Source organism: Centruroides vittatus, unplaced genomic scaffold, assembly GCF_030686945.1.
Source record: "Centruroides vittatus isolate TY-2023 unplaced genomic scaffold, ASM3068694v2 contig_1057, whole genome shotgun sequence".
NCBI lineage: Eukaryota > Metazoa > Arthropoda > Arachnida > Scorpiones > Buthidae > Centruroides > Centruroides vittatus.
In genome coordinates, this window is record NW_027120684.1 from 1,796,595 (window position 1) to 1,811,385 (window position 14,791).

The 14,791-nt window shown below is 29.4% G+C and overlaps 1 protein-coding gene across 1 annotated transcript; it reads right to left on the bottom strand.

The window, feature by feature from the left end:
- Positions 1–239: 239 nt before the first annotated feature.
- On the bottom strand, positions 240–12,186 carry LOC136972578 (protein N-lysine methyltransferase METTL21D-like). Its single transcript, XM_067267155.1, has 4 exons — positions 11,762–12,186; positions 11,508–11,688; positions 5,086–5,205; positions 240–547 (listed from the first exon to the last, which is right to left on the bottom strand). The coding sequence occupies exons 1-4, from the start codon at positions 12,007–12,009 to the stop codon at positions 434–436; spliced, it is 663 nt and encodes a 220-aa protein (XP_067123256.1). The 5' UTR covers positions 12,010–12,186; the 3' UTR covers positions 240–433.
- Between the last annotated feature and the right edge of the window lie 2,605 nt (positions 12,187–14,791).

The following is a 14,791-nucleotide window of genomic DNA, read 5'->3' on the forward strand; positions in this document are numbered from 1 at the left end:
TCTTGCCCGTAAGGTTTCCATATCTCGTCTTGAATTTCACTTAAATAACACCGTTCTCGAGATTAAAGACAGTGGGACAGTGCAATTTGAAAAAAATGTTCGAATTGCAGTACAATAAACTAATCAAAATTCATGACAGATAATAAATTAAACTTTTAAGTTTGGTAAACAAATTTTATTCAAATTAGATATTTTAAAATACAATAGTATAAAGTTATTAAATATAACAATATCTATATTCATTATTTTTGTCAAAATTTTTCATTTTTACAGATAAAAATAGTATTTTTTTTTATTTTTTATAAACATGATATATTTCAAAATTTATTTTTTGCAATTTAATCAAACTCTTTCATACATAGTTGTCAACAAAATGTTTAGATACAAAACTGATATTAGTTAAAAGTATACTTTGTACTGTACATAGCAATAGTTAATTTTCTCCTTCTTTCTTTTTAATTTTTAAAATGAAAATATCTGAGCTATGAAAATCTGGATGCATTTCTGATATAGGAATGTTTTCAATAACAAATGTTTCTTTAATTGTCTATAAATTAAAAAATATTTTAGATTGCAGGATAAAAAATACATACATATGTATATATATATATATATATAAGGGTTGTTCAAACTATATGAAATATATGGTGTCACTTGTCACCATAGTAGGATTACAATATATATAGTATAATGACAAAGGTGTATTAGCTGCTGTAAGAAATCCCCTCCTGCATTCAAACAGATGTCCCAACACAGCAAAAATTTATGTAGATGCTCTGCATAGAAAAGACTGCTAGATGAACCATTCAGTTATAGCTACTTGAGCTTTGCTGTCAACTGGAATCTGAAACCTTTGACAAACTTTTCTAAAGGTCTGGAAGCATGGAAGTTACAAAGTGACATATTGAAGATGAGAAGCAGATGCTGCATCACTTTACATCACTTTGTAAGTTCTGCAGCACTTGCCTTACAGTTTCAATATGTCATCTTGTAACTTCCATGTTTTCAGACCTTTAGAAAAACTTGTCAAAGGTTGCAGATTCCAGTCTGACAGCAAGTAGCTATAACTGAATGGTTCATCCAATAGTCTTCCTCTTTCTATGCTGAAGTTATATGCAAACTTACACCCTTAGCACCAGCAAGAGGAAGCATTTGCCTTGGGTCTGAGCTTAGGGACTTCTGCATTTTGTGAAAATTAAATGTCAAGGTATCAAATTTTTGAATTTTTAAAAATTATATTAATCTTATAGAAAATTTTCAATAAAAATTGAATCAGCAGAATTAATGGTTTTCAAAAAAGTGAGGATTTTGAAAATGGCTACATTTTTATAATTGTATGATGATACTTTGTGTATTATCATCAAATTTTATAACATGCATATTTTATATTTGTCATTTATGAATGTACAGTACATATATAACAAAAATTATTTTTGTGTTATTTATTATAAAATTTGATGTTAAATTAAGCATAGTGGAAAATGGCTTTTATATGTTAACTGTATTATAAATGGGCTTCTCTTTTTAGTCAAGCATATATCCATAGCATGATGATGTGACTAACAAAACATGAAAGAAGAAATGATAAAATGTATAGATTCAGAAATTATTTTAAGAAATGAAAAACATCAAGATATAAATTGAAGTAACTTACTTAATGAAATTAAAATATCTTCTGACATTTTTTTGTGAAAATTCATTATGTACAACTCTAATGCAATGTTTAACTATCATACATAAAATTAAGGATACATTTCTAAATTCGTATATGGCTTTAAGAATCTTGTTAATTCTTTCAATTGCTACTGTCTCTGAAGCACACTGTTTTTCTAAGTTACAGTTTATTCCTGATTACCTGGGCTAATTATCAGTAATGGAAGCTTGAATAATCAACAAGTCTGTTTTAATAAATGCAAATCAATTTTCTTTTATTTAGTTTTATTTATTTTCAGGTTAAATTTAAAATAACAGTTTATATGTTATGAATAAAATACATTTTGTGAATAATGATTAATTAAATAACAGTAAATTCAGTTCAGAACTAACACCATGCAGTTCACAATCAATTTCTTGTACAGTAAAACTTGTCCAAAATAAAACCCAAGTAAAATGGAAACCTGCCTAAATAGGAAAATCTTCAGAACAGAGCAATTTTCTATGCAAATACTATGCAAAACAAAAACCTACCAAACTAGAAAAATATTCAGTATGATAAGATTCCAGTTTACACAAATTTTACTGTGTTATTAACCAAGAATTGCAGGTTGCCAGATAGAGATTGTCTTAAAATATTCTGTGATATTGCCAGACTCTGTGATATCAATGAAGATCTGAATCACTTTTTCTTGTTCTATTTTTCAAAATGTGCTCTATTGTGTAGAAAATGCAATTTTTCAAATCACTTAATTTGAAAAACCAATTCTTAATATCAGTTTACTCCAGTGGTTCTCAAAGCGGGTGCCACAAGTACGCCACAAGGGTGCCACGAAATTTTTAAATAATTAAATTAAAATTACTTAAAATAATGGAATTAAAGTATTAAATTAAATAAATAATTAAAACAATTATAAAAAATGAATATTGGTTTTTTTTCTACTAATCTTGTTACGTCGCCACTTGTCTCAGTGACTTGGTAATTGGCGATACGTAAATACTAGAAAAAAAAAACGAACTAGTTACTAGTTGTCTGTTCTTCTGTTCCTGCAGCGAGTAGAAGTGCAATATAAATGCGTTTAATGCAGTAATTGTTTTTATTATTGTTATATGTTCAGACAATAACGAAAAAGCATCATATAAAAATATTTTTCTTCTTTACAACAAGAAAAAATAAATTATTAACGTGTAATTAAATTTTATAATAAAATATTGAAGTTAATTATATTGTTCAATATCACGAATAATTTTTTCATTAAAAAAAGAAAACGTGAAGATTCTAATGATCAAGAAGTGGCTACTGGTAGCAAAGCTAAGGAATCAATTAGCACTAGTAAATCATCAAAAATTGAGAGCTCATTTTATCACCAGATACCTTTATAATAATAACTTTTGTTTTGAATGTTTTTGTGTTGTTTGGAAATAAACTTACTTACTTTAAAAAACTTTTATTTTTTTCAAAGACTTTTCATCCTTCATATCTTTACTAACCGTAAAAAAGCAAAAAATAAAATAAAATAAAATAATAATAATAATAGGGGTGCCGTGAATTTTGTTTAGTAATTTCAGTGTGCCACCAGACAAAAAAGTTTGAGAAACACTGGTTTACTCAGTTTTAAAAATCATGTTTAGGCAATTCTTTAAAATTTATCATTACATTGTATCTATGTATGTCTTTTCAGCTTGTCACATTAACTTTGACATTTCACTGTTGAGAATTTCTTATATGATGTCTAATTTCTTTCCAGAACCTGTTACATTTTCAGGTGTCTGATCTGAATCTACAGGTCAGGTCTTATACAACAATTTTTATATCCACATTTGGTAATTCAATAAAATGATTTTGTTCAGCATGTTGGTTGTCAACAGGATAATTATCAGTAATCTGCATAATTAATCTGTGTAATGTGTACTTATCATTAATCTGATATGATCATCATAAATCTGTGTAAACAGACAGAAAACATTATTGTGTTCTCTCTGTCATTCTCTATCTCCATTCTCATTCCAAGTAACTTACAGGGCCGGCCCTGGTAACTTACATGCATAATAAAAAATGCAAAAATTTCATAATGCTATTCAAAAACTTTACAGGTACTTAAAAGTACTTGCAAAGTATGATACAGCATGCTTAATAATATGCAGGAAAAAATGAAAAGGATTTGTGAATGAAAATTAATCAGTGATAAGTTTTTCTTTACACTTTCTGTTTTAAAATAAGTACCATACAATTAAAAAGTCATCAAAGAAGTTTTATGTTCATATTATGCAAGCGTAATTTATATTTTGCTTAAAATCTTACTTCCGTTGGTTGTAAATTTATTAATGTAGACAATAAAGATCTTGCTAATTCCTCATCATAATTTCCAGGCATATATTGCTCACAGGGCCGGCCTTCTCGATAAAGGGGCCCGGGTGCAAGAAACTATTTGGGCCCAAATGTTTTTCTAAAATAAAAAAATTTACAAACACGAACATATATTAATGCATGTTTATTTAAAGCGTGATTTTGTTCTTGCTAATACATTAATTACTTCAGAAAAATTACTAAAAATACTGCATTCTTGATAATGTTGGGGCCTCCCTCAATCGCGGGGCCCCGGTGCGTAGCATCCGCCGCACCCCCCCGATGGCCGGCCCTGATTGCTCAACATCTTTGCAATATAATATATATATATATATATATATTATAAAATAATAAATCAGATTGACTTAGAGTAAATGTCTACTAAATAAAACTGTAGTCAATAAAATAGTAAAATCATTCATCATGATGTAAACTAGTATTGCATAGTTAATGTCGTGATGATCATAAAGTCTGTAAGTCTGTTACAAATTCTCATCATCAAGATATGATTTTTTTTTAATCAAAATGAACATAAAATATTAATTATATTTTAACACTTTGCAGTTCTACCATCATCTTAATATATTACTTCATTTCATCATAACAAACAAGTAAAACTTATTCTAACAGTTCAATAATATCCATTTCTTCAAATAATCTCTTTTGTGTTTCCATGTTTGTTCAGTTGACTGAAATTGTGAGTTAGAATACTATAATACCAAACGCAGATGATAAAAATCATCACTCTTAGCTACGAGTGGACATACAACAGTATAATATGACGTAAACAGGAAATAATGAAATATAAACAATAATATTTTGTTCTATTTCATTTAATTTTAAGTATATTTGAATGACATCTTGTGAAAATATTAAAAATTAAAGAAAGAAAAAAATACGTTTATAAATTGTTGTTAGAAAAATATTATATGTACCTGTGTAGTAACATTATGTTTTATAAGGTCTAATTTATGTTTCATTTGAACAATCCTTATATAAGATTTAATTTATTTAGATTAAATAACTTAGAAATTCATAATATGAAATATTTTAAGATTTTAACTCAAATATAAAATAATACTTACATCAAAAAATTCAGTTTGTAATAAGTTACTGTTATGAAAACTTCTTTCTTCATAAGATAGTAAAATTTCAGTATTAGAATTACTCAGCATTGATAAAGTATTCACTAATGGCTTTAGAGACTAGAAATATTGAAAATATTGCATTATTTAGATAAAATTCTGTAATAAAATAATACATTAAACTTTAAAAATATTTATATAATCAATCAATGTATTTGATTATTCAAACTATAAAAAATCATTTAAAATATTTGAAAAAAATTAAACTTTAATTCTTGAACTGAACTTCAAATAAGGAAATATGATTAATTGAAATAATGTTTCTCTAAAGAAATTAAAAATAAAAATATTTGAATTTATATATTTATTGTCAGAAGTTATCCTATATATAAACAAAAAATGATTTCTAGGCCTCATGCTTTCAGGGACCTTGCAAATTTGGTAGTATATTTCAATATTTGAATCATCAAATTGGTAACTATTAAAAATATAATTTTACTACTAGCAGTATCTGTTGCATCCATAGAACAATCATTTTTAGAGTTAAAATTGATCAAATTTCAATTAACAATTAATCAAGACTTTCTTTACTTTTGATCTTGTCCATTAAGAGAGACATTGCTACAGAACCATGCTTTTTGGTATATATCACAGATGATGTAATTTCCATAGTTGCTACTGTAATTACAAATCATAATTTTGGTGAGAGTATTTCTATTTTACTTTAAACTTACAAGACTTCTTAACACTATTAAATTATAATGCTTTATGTTCTTTCAATTTAAAATCACATTACCCAATAATCATTTCTAAACTTATTATGATAGTGTCCTACTTTTTACTTAATAATCTAAGTAATATTTGATATAAAAAATTATAACAAATTTTTATATTATATAAATGGATACAAAAGAATGGAAAAAATGGAAAAAGTTGTAAATGCAGCATAATGTATCAATAGAGAATAATGTACAGTACATCAAATTATTAACTAGTGTGTATTCTAAAACTGTTAACACAAAAAGACAGTTTTAAAATACACATCAGATGTTATCAAAATATGATGTCATTAATGATATTGCCACTCAGTTCTTTTGCAACTATTAATTAAACTATTAGCAAAAAGTAAGCTTTACACGAAAATGATAACAAAGATGTCATTGCTTTTCAGATATATCAGAAGTCTCAAAGTATTCTCAGAATTCTTAACATTATTGTATAAAGTAACAGATTGTTAAAAATAAATTTATTTAGTTAATACTTCACTCATGTCATACATTTAGTTTTAGAATAATGCAAAATTGTACTGAATATTAACAAAGATTTTTTGATTTTCTAAAATTCTGGTAAGTATTGGCATAATACTGTATAACTACAAATTCTGAGAATACTTTAGATTAATAAGATACCATGTGCAAGACATTTAAAAAGAAGATAAAGCAACTATATATTTCTTCTAAATCATTTCTAATCAATTGTAGTTCAAAACTGTCTGAAACAGAATAAACAATTTATATCCAAATGCATTCACTTACTCTTAGTGGAGAAACATTTGGGATAATACATTACTTATCAAGAATAATAAAAGAAATCTCAAATATAAAATGAGTATAATTTATTAATAACAATTATCAAAATTACCTTGTTACTTTACTATTTTAATATTAAAATACATTATGATAATTAATTTTATTGTTAAAAGCAGTTGTCTCGTAAGAATGATCTATTTCATTTTGTAAATTAATTTTTTGGAAAAAACCATAATTAATACAATAAATAATTTATAGAGAAATATTTAATTATAATAAAAAGTATAGTTTATGTTTAAAAAACAGACAAAACAAACAAGCACTAAAGTATGAAAGTACCTTCCTTTGGTAGTAATGAATATGTGACCAGAGGGTCGGCACCTCTTTGGTGCCTTGTCAGGAGTTCAGACATCCGAACCTGATTGCACCATATGCAGCTACTGCGTATGGTGCGATCAGATTCAGATGGAGGTGAGTGAGACCTACTTTCTAACCAAAACAATTTCATCGCCACGGCTTCCATGTTGCACGAGACACGTTAGTGACATCCTTACTCAGTCCTGACAAGACACCAGAGGTGTTGACTCTCCGGTCACAAATACCTTTGCCTTACCTTATTATTAGGCATTTTCAAGCAGAATTTTAGTTAATCAAGTTGAAACAGTTTACAATATCACAACAGTAAGATGCACAGAGTGTAATCACTAATGAACAGATTTTTAGATGCAAAAAAAGAAGTTTTTTCATAATTTAGGTAAAATTTATATTATATATAGCAATGATTGAGTAATGATTTCTCTTGCAAATAACTGTTTTAAAATGTTTCTATTAAAATATTTTAAGGGAATGAAAACAATTATACTGTACTTTTACACATTCAAATTTGCATTTCTTAGCATTTAAAAATACAAAAATTCTACATTTTTTAGAATATGACAGGTACTGTACATACATAACTAACAAATGCCATTAAAATGTTAATCATTGCAATAAGTAACATTAAATAATTAAAAATGAATTATAACTAACATCATTCTACAACTCTCAGTTTTCAGAGACAAAGTCATGCTTCTTTCAGAGCAAAAATGCTTTTACAAAGAAAAGCTTCTTTCAATAATCACTGAAACAATGATGCATACTTCATTTTTAACTCTAAATTCTATACTTTGTCTTCCTTAACTAAATTCACAATATTTGGATTCTTTGCCAAACTTTGTTACAATTTGTCTAATGTAGAACTGTCCAATCTGCTTACTACTTACTAAATGATTTTCTACTGTTATTCAAAAAAGAAGCTTATTTTTTCTTTTAATAGCTGTTTTACACTTTGGCACAGAAACTTAAATGTATGGACAAAATAAAGCTTGTCCTTTAGTTTCCATTGTTAATACCTTCATCTTTCTACATTTGTAAGAACTCTACTCATCTAAACTGTTTACAAACTGGCATTTTGAAAATTTTCAGTTAGAAAGCAGCATTCTTAATCTATGTACTCCATCTGGTCACTAGATGATTCGGCATGGGCAGATCAATTCTCTCTTTATAAATGTTGATGAAAAAAAAATATTCACTCCTTAGAAATCAACTCCAGCAAAAAGTTCAACAAAAAACATTTTCAACCTAATTTGATAGGTTTTCATCAATTGAAAATGCTTTTGTTTCATGAAACTTCTTGCTGGAGTTGATTTCTAAGGTGTAAATTTATTTTCTGGCATTCCCTCATTTATGTATGTTGATATTGACAGGAAACTAACAAAACATTTTTCATTAATGAATTCATTTTATGAGTATTCTGAGCAAATAGTTTCATAGACAGTGCAAGGTGTGGCCAAGAAGGTCACATGGCTTAAGTTAGGGTAAAGAAGTTTTATATTAGACTCTGCTACCAGCATATATGCTGCTTGATCAGTAACTAACAGCCCCAACTTTTACATTAAAGCCAAATTATTGCTGGATTGATTATCACGCTTTCAGATATTTATATATGCATACTTTTACATATTCAGTCAATCAATTTATTAATTCCTTTAATAGTTAGAAACCCTGGAATGGGAGAAATACATTATATACTTTCACATATTTAATTTTTGAAAGCCATATGGTCAAGCATGCATCATTAAATAACTGCATAACGGTTTCTGTATTGAGTTTTCCAAGTGGTACTGTACTGTACATTTTATTGAGGAAATGGGTTCTCCATTAAGTGAAGCAACCAAAACATTTAAAACATACCATTTTAAGGAATGTGGTCTTGTCCATTATAAAGACAACTGAATGGTCTCCAATAATTGTCGAAATCTTATTCATTGTATCTAGACTATTAATGATGCCATCTACCTTTTTGTGAATACAGATGGCTTCACAGTAGATAATTATAAAAGTTGTAATACCTGGAAGAGAGTAAAGTTTTTTAAGAAATAGGGGGGAAAAAGGAACCACAAGCTACAAAGAATGCAATTCATGGATTCATCTGCACATAGTGCTTTTAGATAAAATTATCATAGCCTTAATTGGATTTTATTTGATCTCAAATGTTTTCATTGCATGCCAGTTACCCTCTCCATATTTTAATTTAGATGCCATATCTAAAAATCTAGGATATTAGTATATTATGTCTTCACATTAGAATTTTTTATTCTTTATTTTTGTTTAAATTTTTCATTTTTAAATATTGAAAAAATAAGGCTGACAATGTTACCAGATATTTATTGGCCTTTATTTTCACTTAAAAAAAATGAAAAAATTCTTATATTGGTGTAAAATTGAGAGTATTGTTGAATGAAATATGCAAGATGACTTGCCATTCAATGATATTTTAGCTGAGATAGCTTGTCAGTTTCCTCTGATTTGAGATATTTTTGATCTTTTTTGTGTTTTTTCTATCAAAACTTTTTTGTATAAAAAATGAAATAATAATAATTAAAAATATTCTAAATGTGGAAACAGTCTATCATAGGGATTAGATTTTTTCTCATGTGGAGACATACTATACTAAAAACAAAAACCAATCCCTAGTAATCACAATATGCTTGCTACTTGTAGCTATTACATTTACAAATTTTAAAAACAAATTATTATATGGATTAATTCGATAACCCTAATTTCTGTAACACAGAATGGACAATTTGCAGAAAATAAAAAGTCATTTCATCTTTAGTCTAAATTTTATAAATATGATTAATAACATTTAGTTTGTTATTTTGAATATATTCTAATAAGTTACTAAATTTATTTTGTAAAGCATTCCTAAAGATTGTTAAGCTTTTCAGGAAGTACATACTGATATTTCTTAAACTTAACCACTCTAAAACAGATCCAAAAAATGAAATTGGAATGCACAGCTACATTTCTAGCTAATTATTTATAAAAAATGACAATACAAAATATTAAACAAATTTGTTCACATAGCAAATATTTCTTAGGAAGATGTAGATGAGTAACAAAACCTAACATAAAATTCAACAACAATGATAAAGTGTTTGATATCAGTTGACTTGAGAAAGTATATGGCAATGATTAGCAAAATCTATTTTTTACTTAATTTACTTTCAAATAATGTAAATAATCTATATAGTACTTGAACATAAATTAGGTAACTCTCACAGTTTTTCCTTTCATTTATACAAGCTAATCTTTATTACAAAAATTGTTAAAAATTTTAATATTTTTGCTTAATTAGTCAACATGGTTTAGAATATATTAAATCTCCCAATTCTTTTTCAAGATCAACCAAAATTGATTTCAATTCTAAAGAATTTCTATCCTTTATTTTTGATCATATTGACATATTTTACCATCCCAAACATTACATTTTAAAGTTGCATAATAAAGTCTCCTTGAACCCTTGTTCAAACTAAATTTATTCCTTCCACTAATATTTAGTGATTGCTTCATGGATAAATTTCAATTAGATAAGACTTTCTAATTACATCAAAATTAGTTGGAATTTCTTGGATAAAAAGTATAACTATTGTTTTAGTTCTGTCAATTCACTTATTTGTAATCAGTTAATATTTGAAGTTTGAACCAGTTTCTCATGGAGATAATTCAAAAATGTAATGAAGTGTTTGAAATTTTATTACAAATGTTTTTATGAAAGATATATGGCTTTTGAAATTTGAAACTAAAAATCTATTAATGGCACCATGCATAAATTTTTTTTTAAATAGAAATTCAAATTCCTGGTTTATTCTTAATTAATTAATATAATTTAGACTCAAAAATTCATTGATGTTCATAGGTAACATTGAAGAACTATAATAGTTTGTTTGTTTAGTTATGGCACACAACACTTGGGTGATCTACCTAGGGAAGATGCCTTTTAGGGTCTTTTTAAGGGTAATGGGTTCCTATTCAGGCATTATAGATGTGGAAAAAAACCTGGAAAACTCCACGAGGCCAGCCCGTCCTGGTGAGGTGCAAACCCATGACCGAACTTCCAGCGTTCAGGGAACAGAACCACTTGGCCACTAGTGGGCTGCTTTAATAGTACCAATATATCATTTTCTCGAAAATGCCTTTAGTAATAATAAAAGGCAAAAATATTTACCCATTTTAGTGCATTTTAATTAATATATAGTAAAGCATTTTTATATAGTTGTTATATACTTATTATTCTGCTTTTGAGTTCATATTTGATAAATAATAATTTTTAGGAAAGAATAGGCAAATGTAAGAGATATCAAGCTTTAAAATTATTAGCATTGGATGCTACTTAATTTTAGCTATTTCTGAACTTTAAATCCATCACCTTCTTGTAACTTCATAAAGAATTATTATCTACAAACTTCAATCACTTAGCTTCTCATTTGTCATATTTATCAAATTTATAATTAAGGCAATTAAAGTAGAATTTGCCTACATAATTAATCACGAATGATTAAATCTTCTCACTTTTTCATAATATATACAATCTCCAACTAAAAGCAGATCTGGCTGTGAAAAATTTGAATTAGTTTCTCCCCATTTAAGTACATCAGCTTTGACAGATCCCAAAAAATGATGTTTGTTTTCCTTGATGTTAAGCACCAGAAGAGGCAGTAATTCCGGAAGGTCAGTCAAAGTAACATTTCCACTGAAATAGGATACAGTTATTAATTGTTTAGAAATGCATTATATGTATATGTATACATACTGTAGGTATTCACCCGATACATGCGGCAACAAGTCCAACTAAACCAGTTCCGGATCCTATATCTATTACATTCTTACCCTGAAGTAATGGATATTCTTTGTTACTTGCCATGTTTAAATAGTCTAAATATTTTGCTAGTACTAATCCTGCATCCCAAACAACGCAACCGACATCTCCAACTTCACACTGATTAATTTTAAGCACCACATTAACACTTTCAACTTCTACTTCCCGGGAAAACGTCCTCTCTACCGCTGCCATATTGATTTCCTACATAAAAAAGAAAATCCTACGCGTTGTTGCCAGATGTGTAATTCATAATACAAAAACGTAATATGCACAACCTACGCAGCTTACGAGATTGAGACAGACCGGGAAATTTGACGTCAAACAAAGCGCAGTGCTGCCACCTCCACAATAGCATGACGGGAATGCCCTTAGAAGTAGGAATGAATTACCACGCTAAGTGGATGAAAGTTATCACGTGACTTCGACGTCATTGCCTCTCGCATTACTCATATATACAGTATATCCCAGTGTTTCCCAACGTGGGGCCCACGCCCCACAGGGTGGCAATTCAAATTTTAAGGGGGAATTCGAAAATGGACTTGTCCAGAGTTTAAGTTAACCGTATAGCTGCTGTATGCTATGCTATATTTATTGTAAATATTGATTTAAGTTAGTTTTAGTTTTCTTTGTTCTTTGTTTTCCTTTTCTTCTAGAACTTTCCTTTATAACCCTTTTCCCTTGGGGTGGGATTAACAATTCTGGGAATCACTGAGAACAAAGAGATGAACGAAGCCCTGATGCTGGTGAAAGAGGAGAAAGGACATTCTTTGCCCAGACCTTGAGGTGGACAGACGTGAGTTGTGGTGTTCCAGGTCGCGTTTGGCAATGACTGGAAAGTGCAAGACACTTTTATGAAAGGATCGGGTTTTATCATGGTTACGACAAAACAGTGTGGCAATTAAGTGTATATGTTAGGGGGCATAAGAATTTTAGAAAGGCTTAGGTGGGGCATAGCACAAAAAATGTTTTTTTTTAACTCTTTCCGCCCTGTGGGCACTAAGAGGGCCTCTTTTAGTAGGCCCATTATGGGTTCGGCCAGGCCCACAATGGGGCGACCGGGTGGTGAGGGACGGGGCCCGACATATCCGAACGGACCACCCCCCGAAAAATTCCTGGGGATCACAAAAAAGGTTGGGAAACACTGGTATATCCGATAAAAATAAAAACTAACAACGAGTTGCGTAACTTTCCCGGCTGTTATGAGAGTTTATTTTAAAAAATAATTTTTATATTATTAATCATAATAAATAAATAAAATTGTGTGACGCCATTTATTATAAGATTTTGTTATAAAAACTTTCTGTATTTTTAATTACTGTATTATAAAATGGCAAAACGCTTGATTTTGAGGGTAGAGATGAGTTTTATATTTAAAAAAACAAAAAATAAACTAAATTCTAACAAATAAAATCTTCATTAAGTCCGACTGCATTGGAGATATGACACGTGATCAACCTTTATCTTCATCCTCTCGACCTTTAAACCACCAAAATTTAAAAACATCAATACTCCTTATACGTAAGCTACCATGCCAAGTTTCGTTTCTTAATCTTTACCACATCCTGAGATATTAGAGAGGTTGCGGCCGACGTTTTCGCAATGAAAACGTCGGCCGCAACCTCTCTATTAAGCGAAATAGAAGTCAACACAAACCCGCTAAATTTCTTTTGAATTTTCTTGAGTTCAGGTGGTCTCAAAACGTGGAGAGTCAAATTTGATACAACTCCAATACTTTTCCTTGTCGTGTATACACAACGGACAGTTTATCTGTATTTACTGTGATGTTAAATATCTATGAAAATAGCAAATTACAACTATGAGGACCATTGTGTACTTAGTAAATGTGTTCATAATCATTTTCGATGCTACTTTTAGTTAGGATCAACGTATTATTAAGAATGTTAATCGTCATTATCATTTCGTCCCAGAGAAAAAATTCTACTAACCTCGCGGGACCATTTTTATGTCTATATAATGCAATAATGTGCTTCTTCTGTAGGGACAAAGGGGTAGTGGCATCAAAATCACATGACAGTTGCAGCCCATTACCGTGATGATTCGTTCCTACTTCTTAAGGCTTCTTAAGAGTTCAATAAATATATGTAAGATATTTTATCACAGTCCTTAAATTTAACAAAAAGAAAACATAAGTCTTATATATTTATAAAGTATAATCATCAAATACGCATACAGATTAAATAATAATAAATCCAATAACTACTTCGAATGGTTTGTGCAAGTAACTGCAGAACCCGGGGAATTTTTCAGGGGGTGGTCCGTTCGGATATGTCGGGCCCCGTCCCTCACCACCCGGTCGCCCCATTGTGGGCCTGGCCGAACCCATAATGGGCTTACTAAATGATGCCCTCTTAGTGCCCGCAGGGCGGAAAGAGTTAAAAAAAAATGCATTGATTTGTCCTAAAAATTGCACGTAAGTCAGCCGTTCTTTGCAGTGGGCGCTTTGAGCTTAACTGTTTCTATATACAGAACGGATACAAATATTTGCATAAAACATCGATTCCTACAAAATTTTATTTTTCTTACCGTCTACAAAGACAGCCATTAGTGTCACGAAAACCACTAAAGGAACATCTTTGGCTAACACAGATTATAATACCTATGGTGATTGAAGTGTGCAGCAGCAAGATGAAGCTCAAATGCCTGACCCGCCACATTTGATAATCAGGTTTATGGTGGTGTTTCTGTATGACAAATGTACATCAAACTTGTTCATGTTAAAGGTCAATAAATTACTTTTATTGATGGATTACTATGTTTGAAAGTATATAGGACTGTCCATAAATAACGTCTGCATTTTTATTGAAATTTTTACTCCCCCATTGTCCCAGTCTCCCTCCCCTCCCCCTTTCCCCATAAATTTCAATAATAAATATCACAAATCTTGTATGGAGTTGAGGGCTTATATATGTGAGTCAAGAACCCTCAAAGTTCAGTTATCGTCGGTTTCGGTTTT

What these genes read in the sequence shown, in the direction of transcription:
- LOC136972578 (XM_067267155.1), bottom strand. Translation starts at nt 12,009, where the DNA reads ATGGCAGCGGTAGAGAGGACGTTTTCCCGGGAAGTAGAAGTTGAAAGT. An exon ending in CTTGTTGCCGCATGTATCGG is followed by an intron (nt 11,689 to 11,761) that starts GTGAATACCTAC and finishes ATCCTATTTCAG; the next exon opens with TGGAAATGTTACTTTGACTG. An exon ending in ATTGTATATATTATGAAAAA is followed by an intron (nt 5,206 to 11,507) that starts GTGAGAAGATTT and finishes CAATATTTCTAG; the next exon opens with TCTCTAAAGCCATTAGTGAA.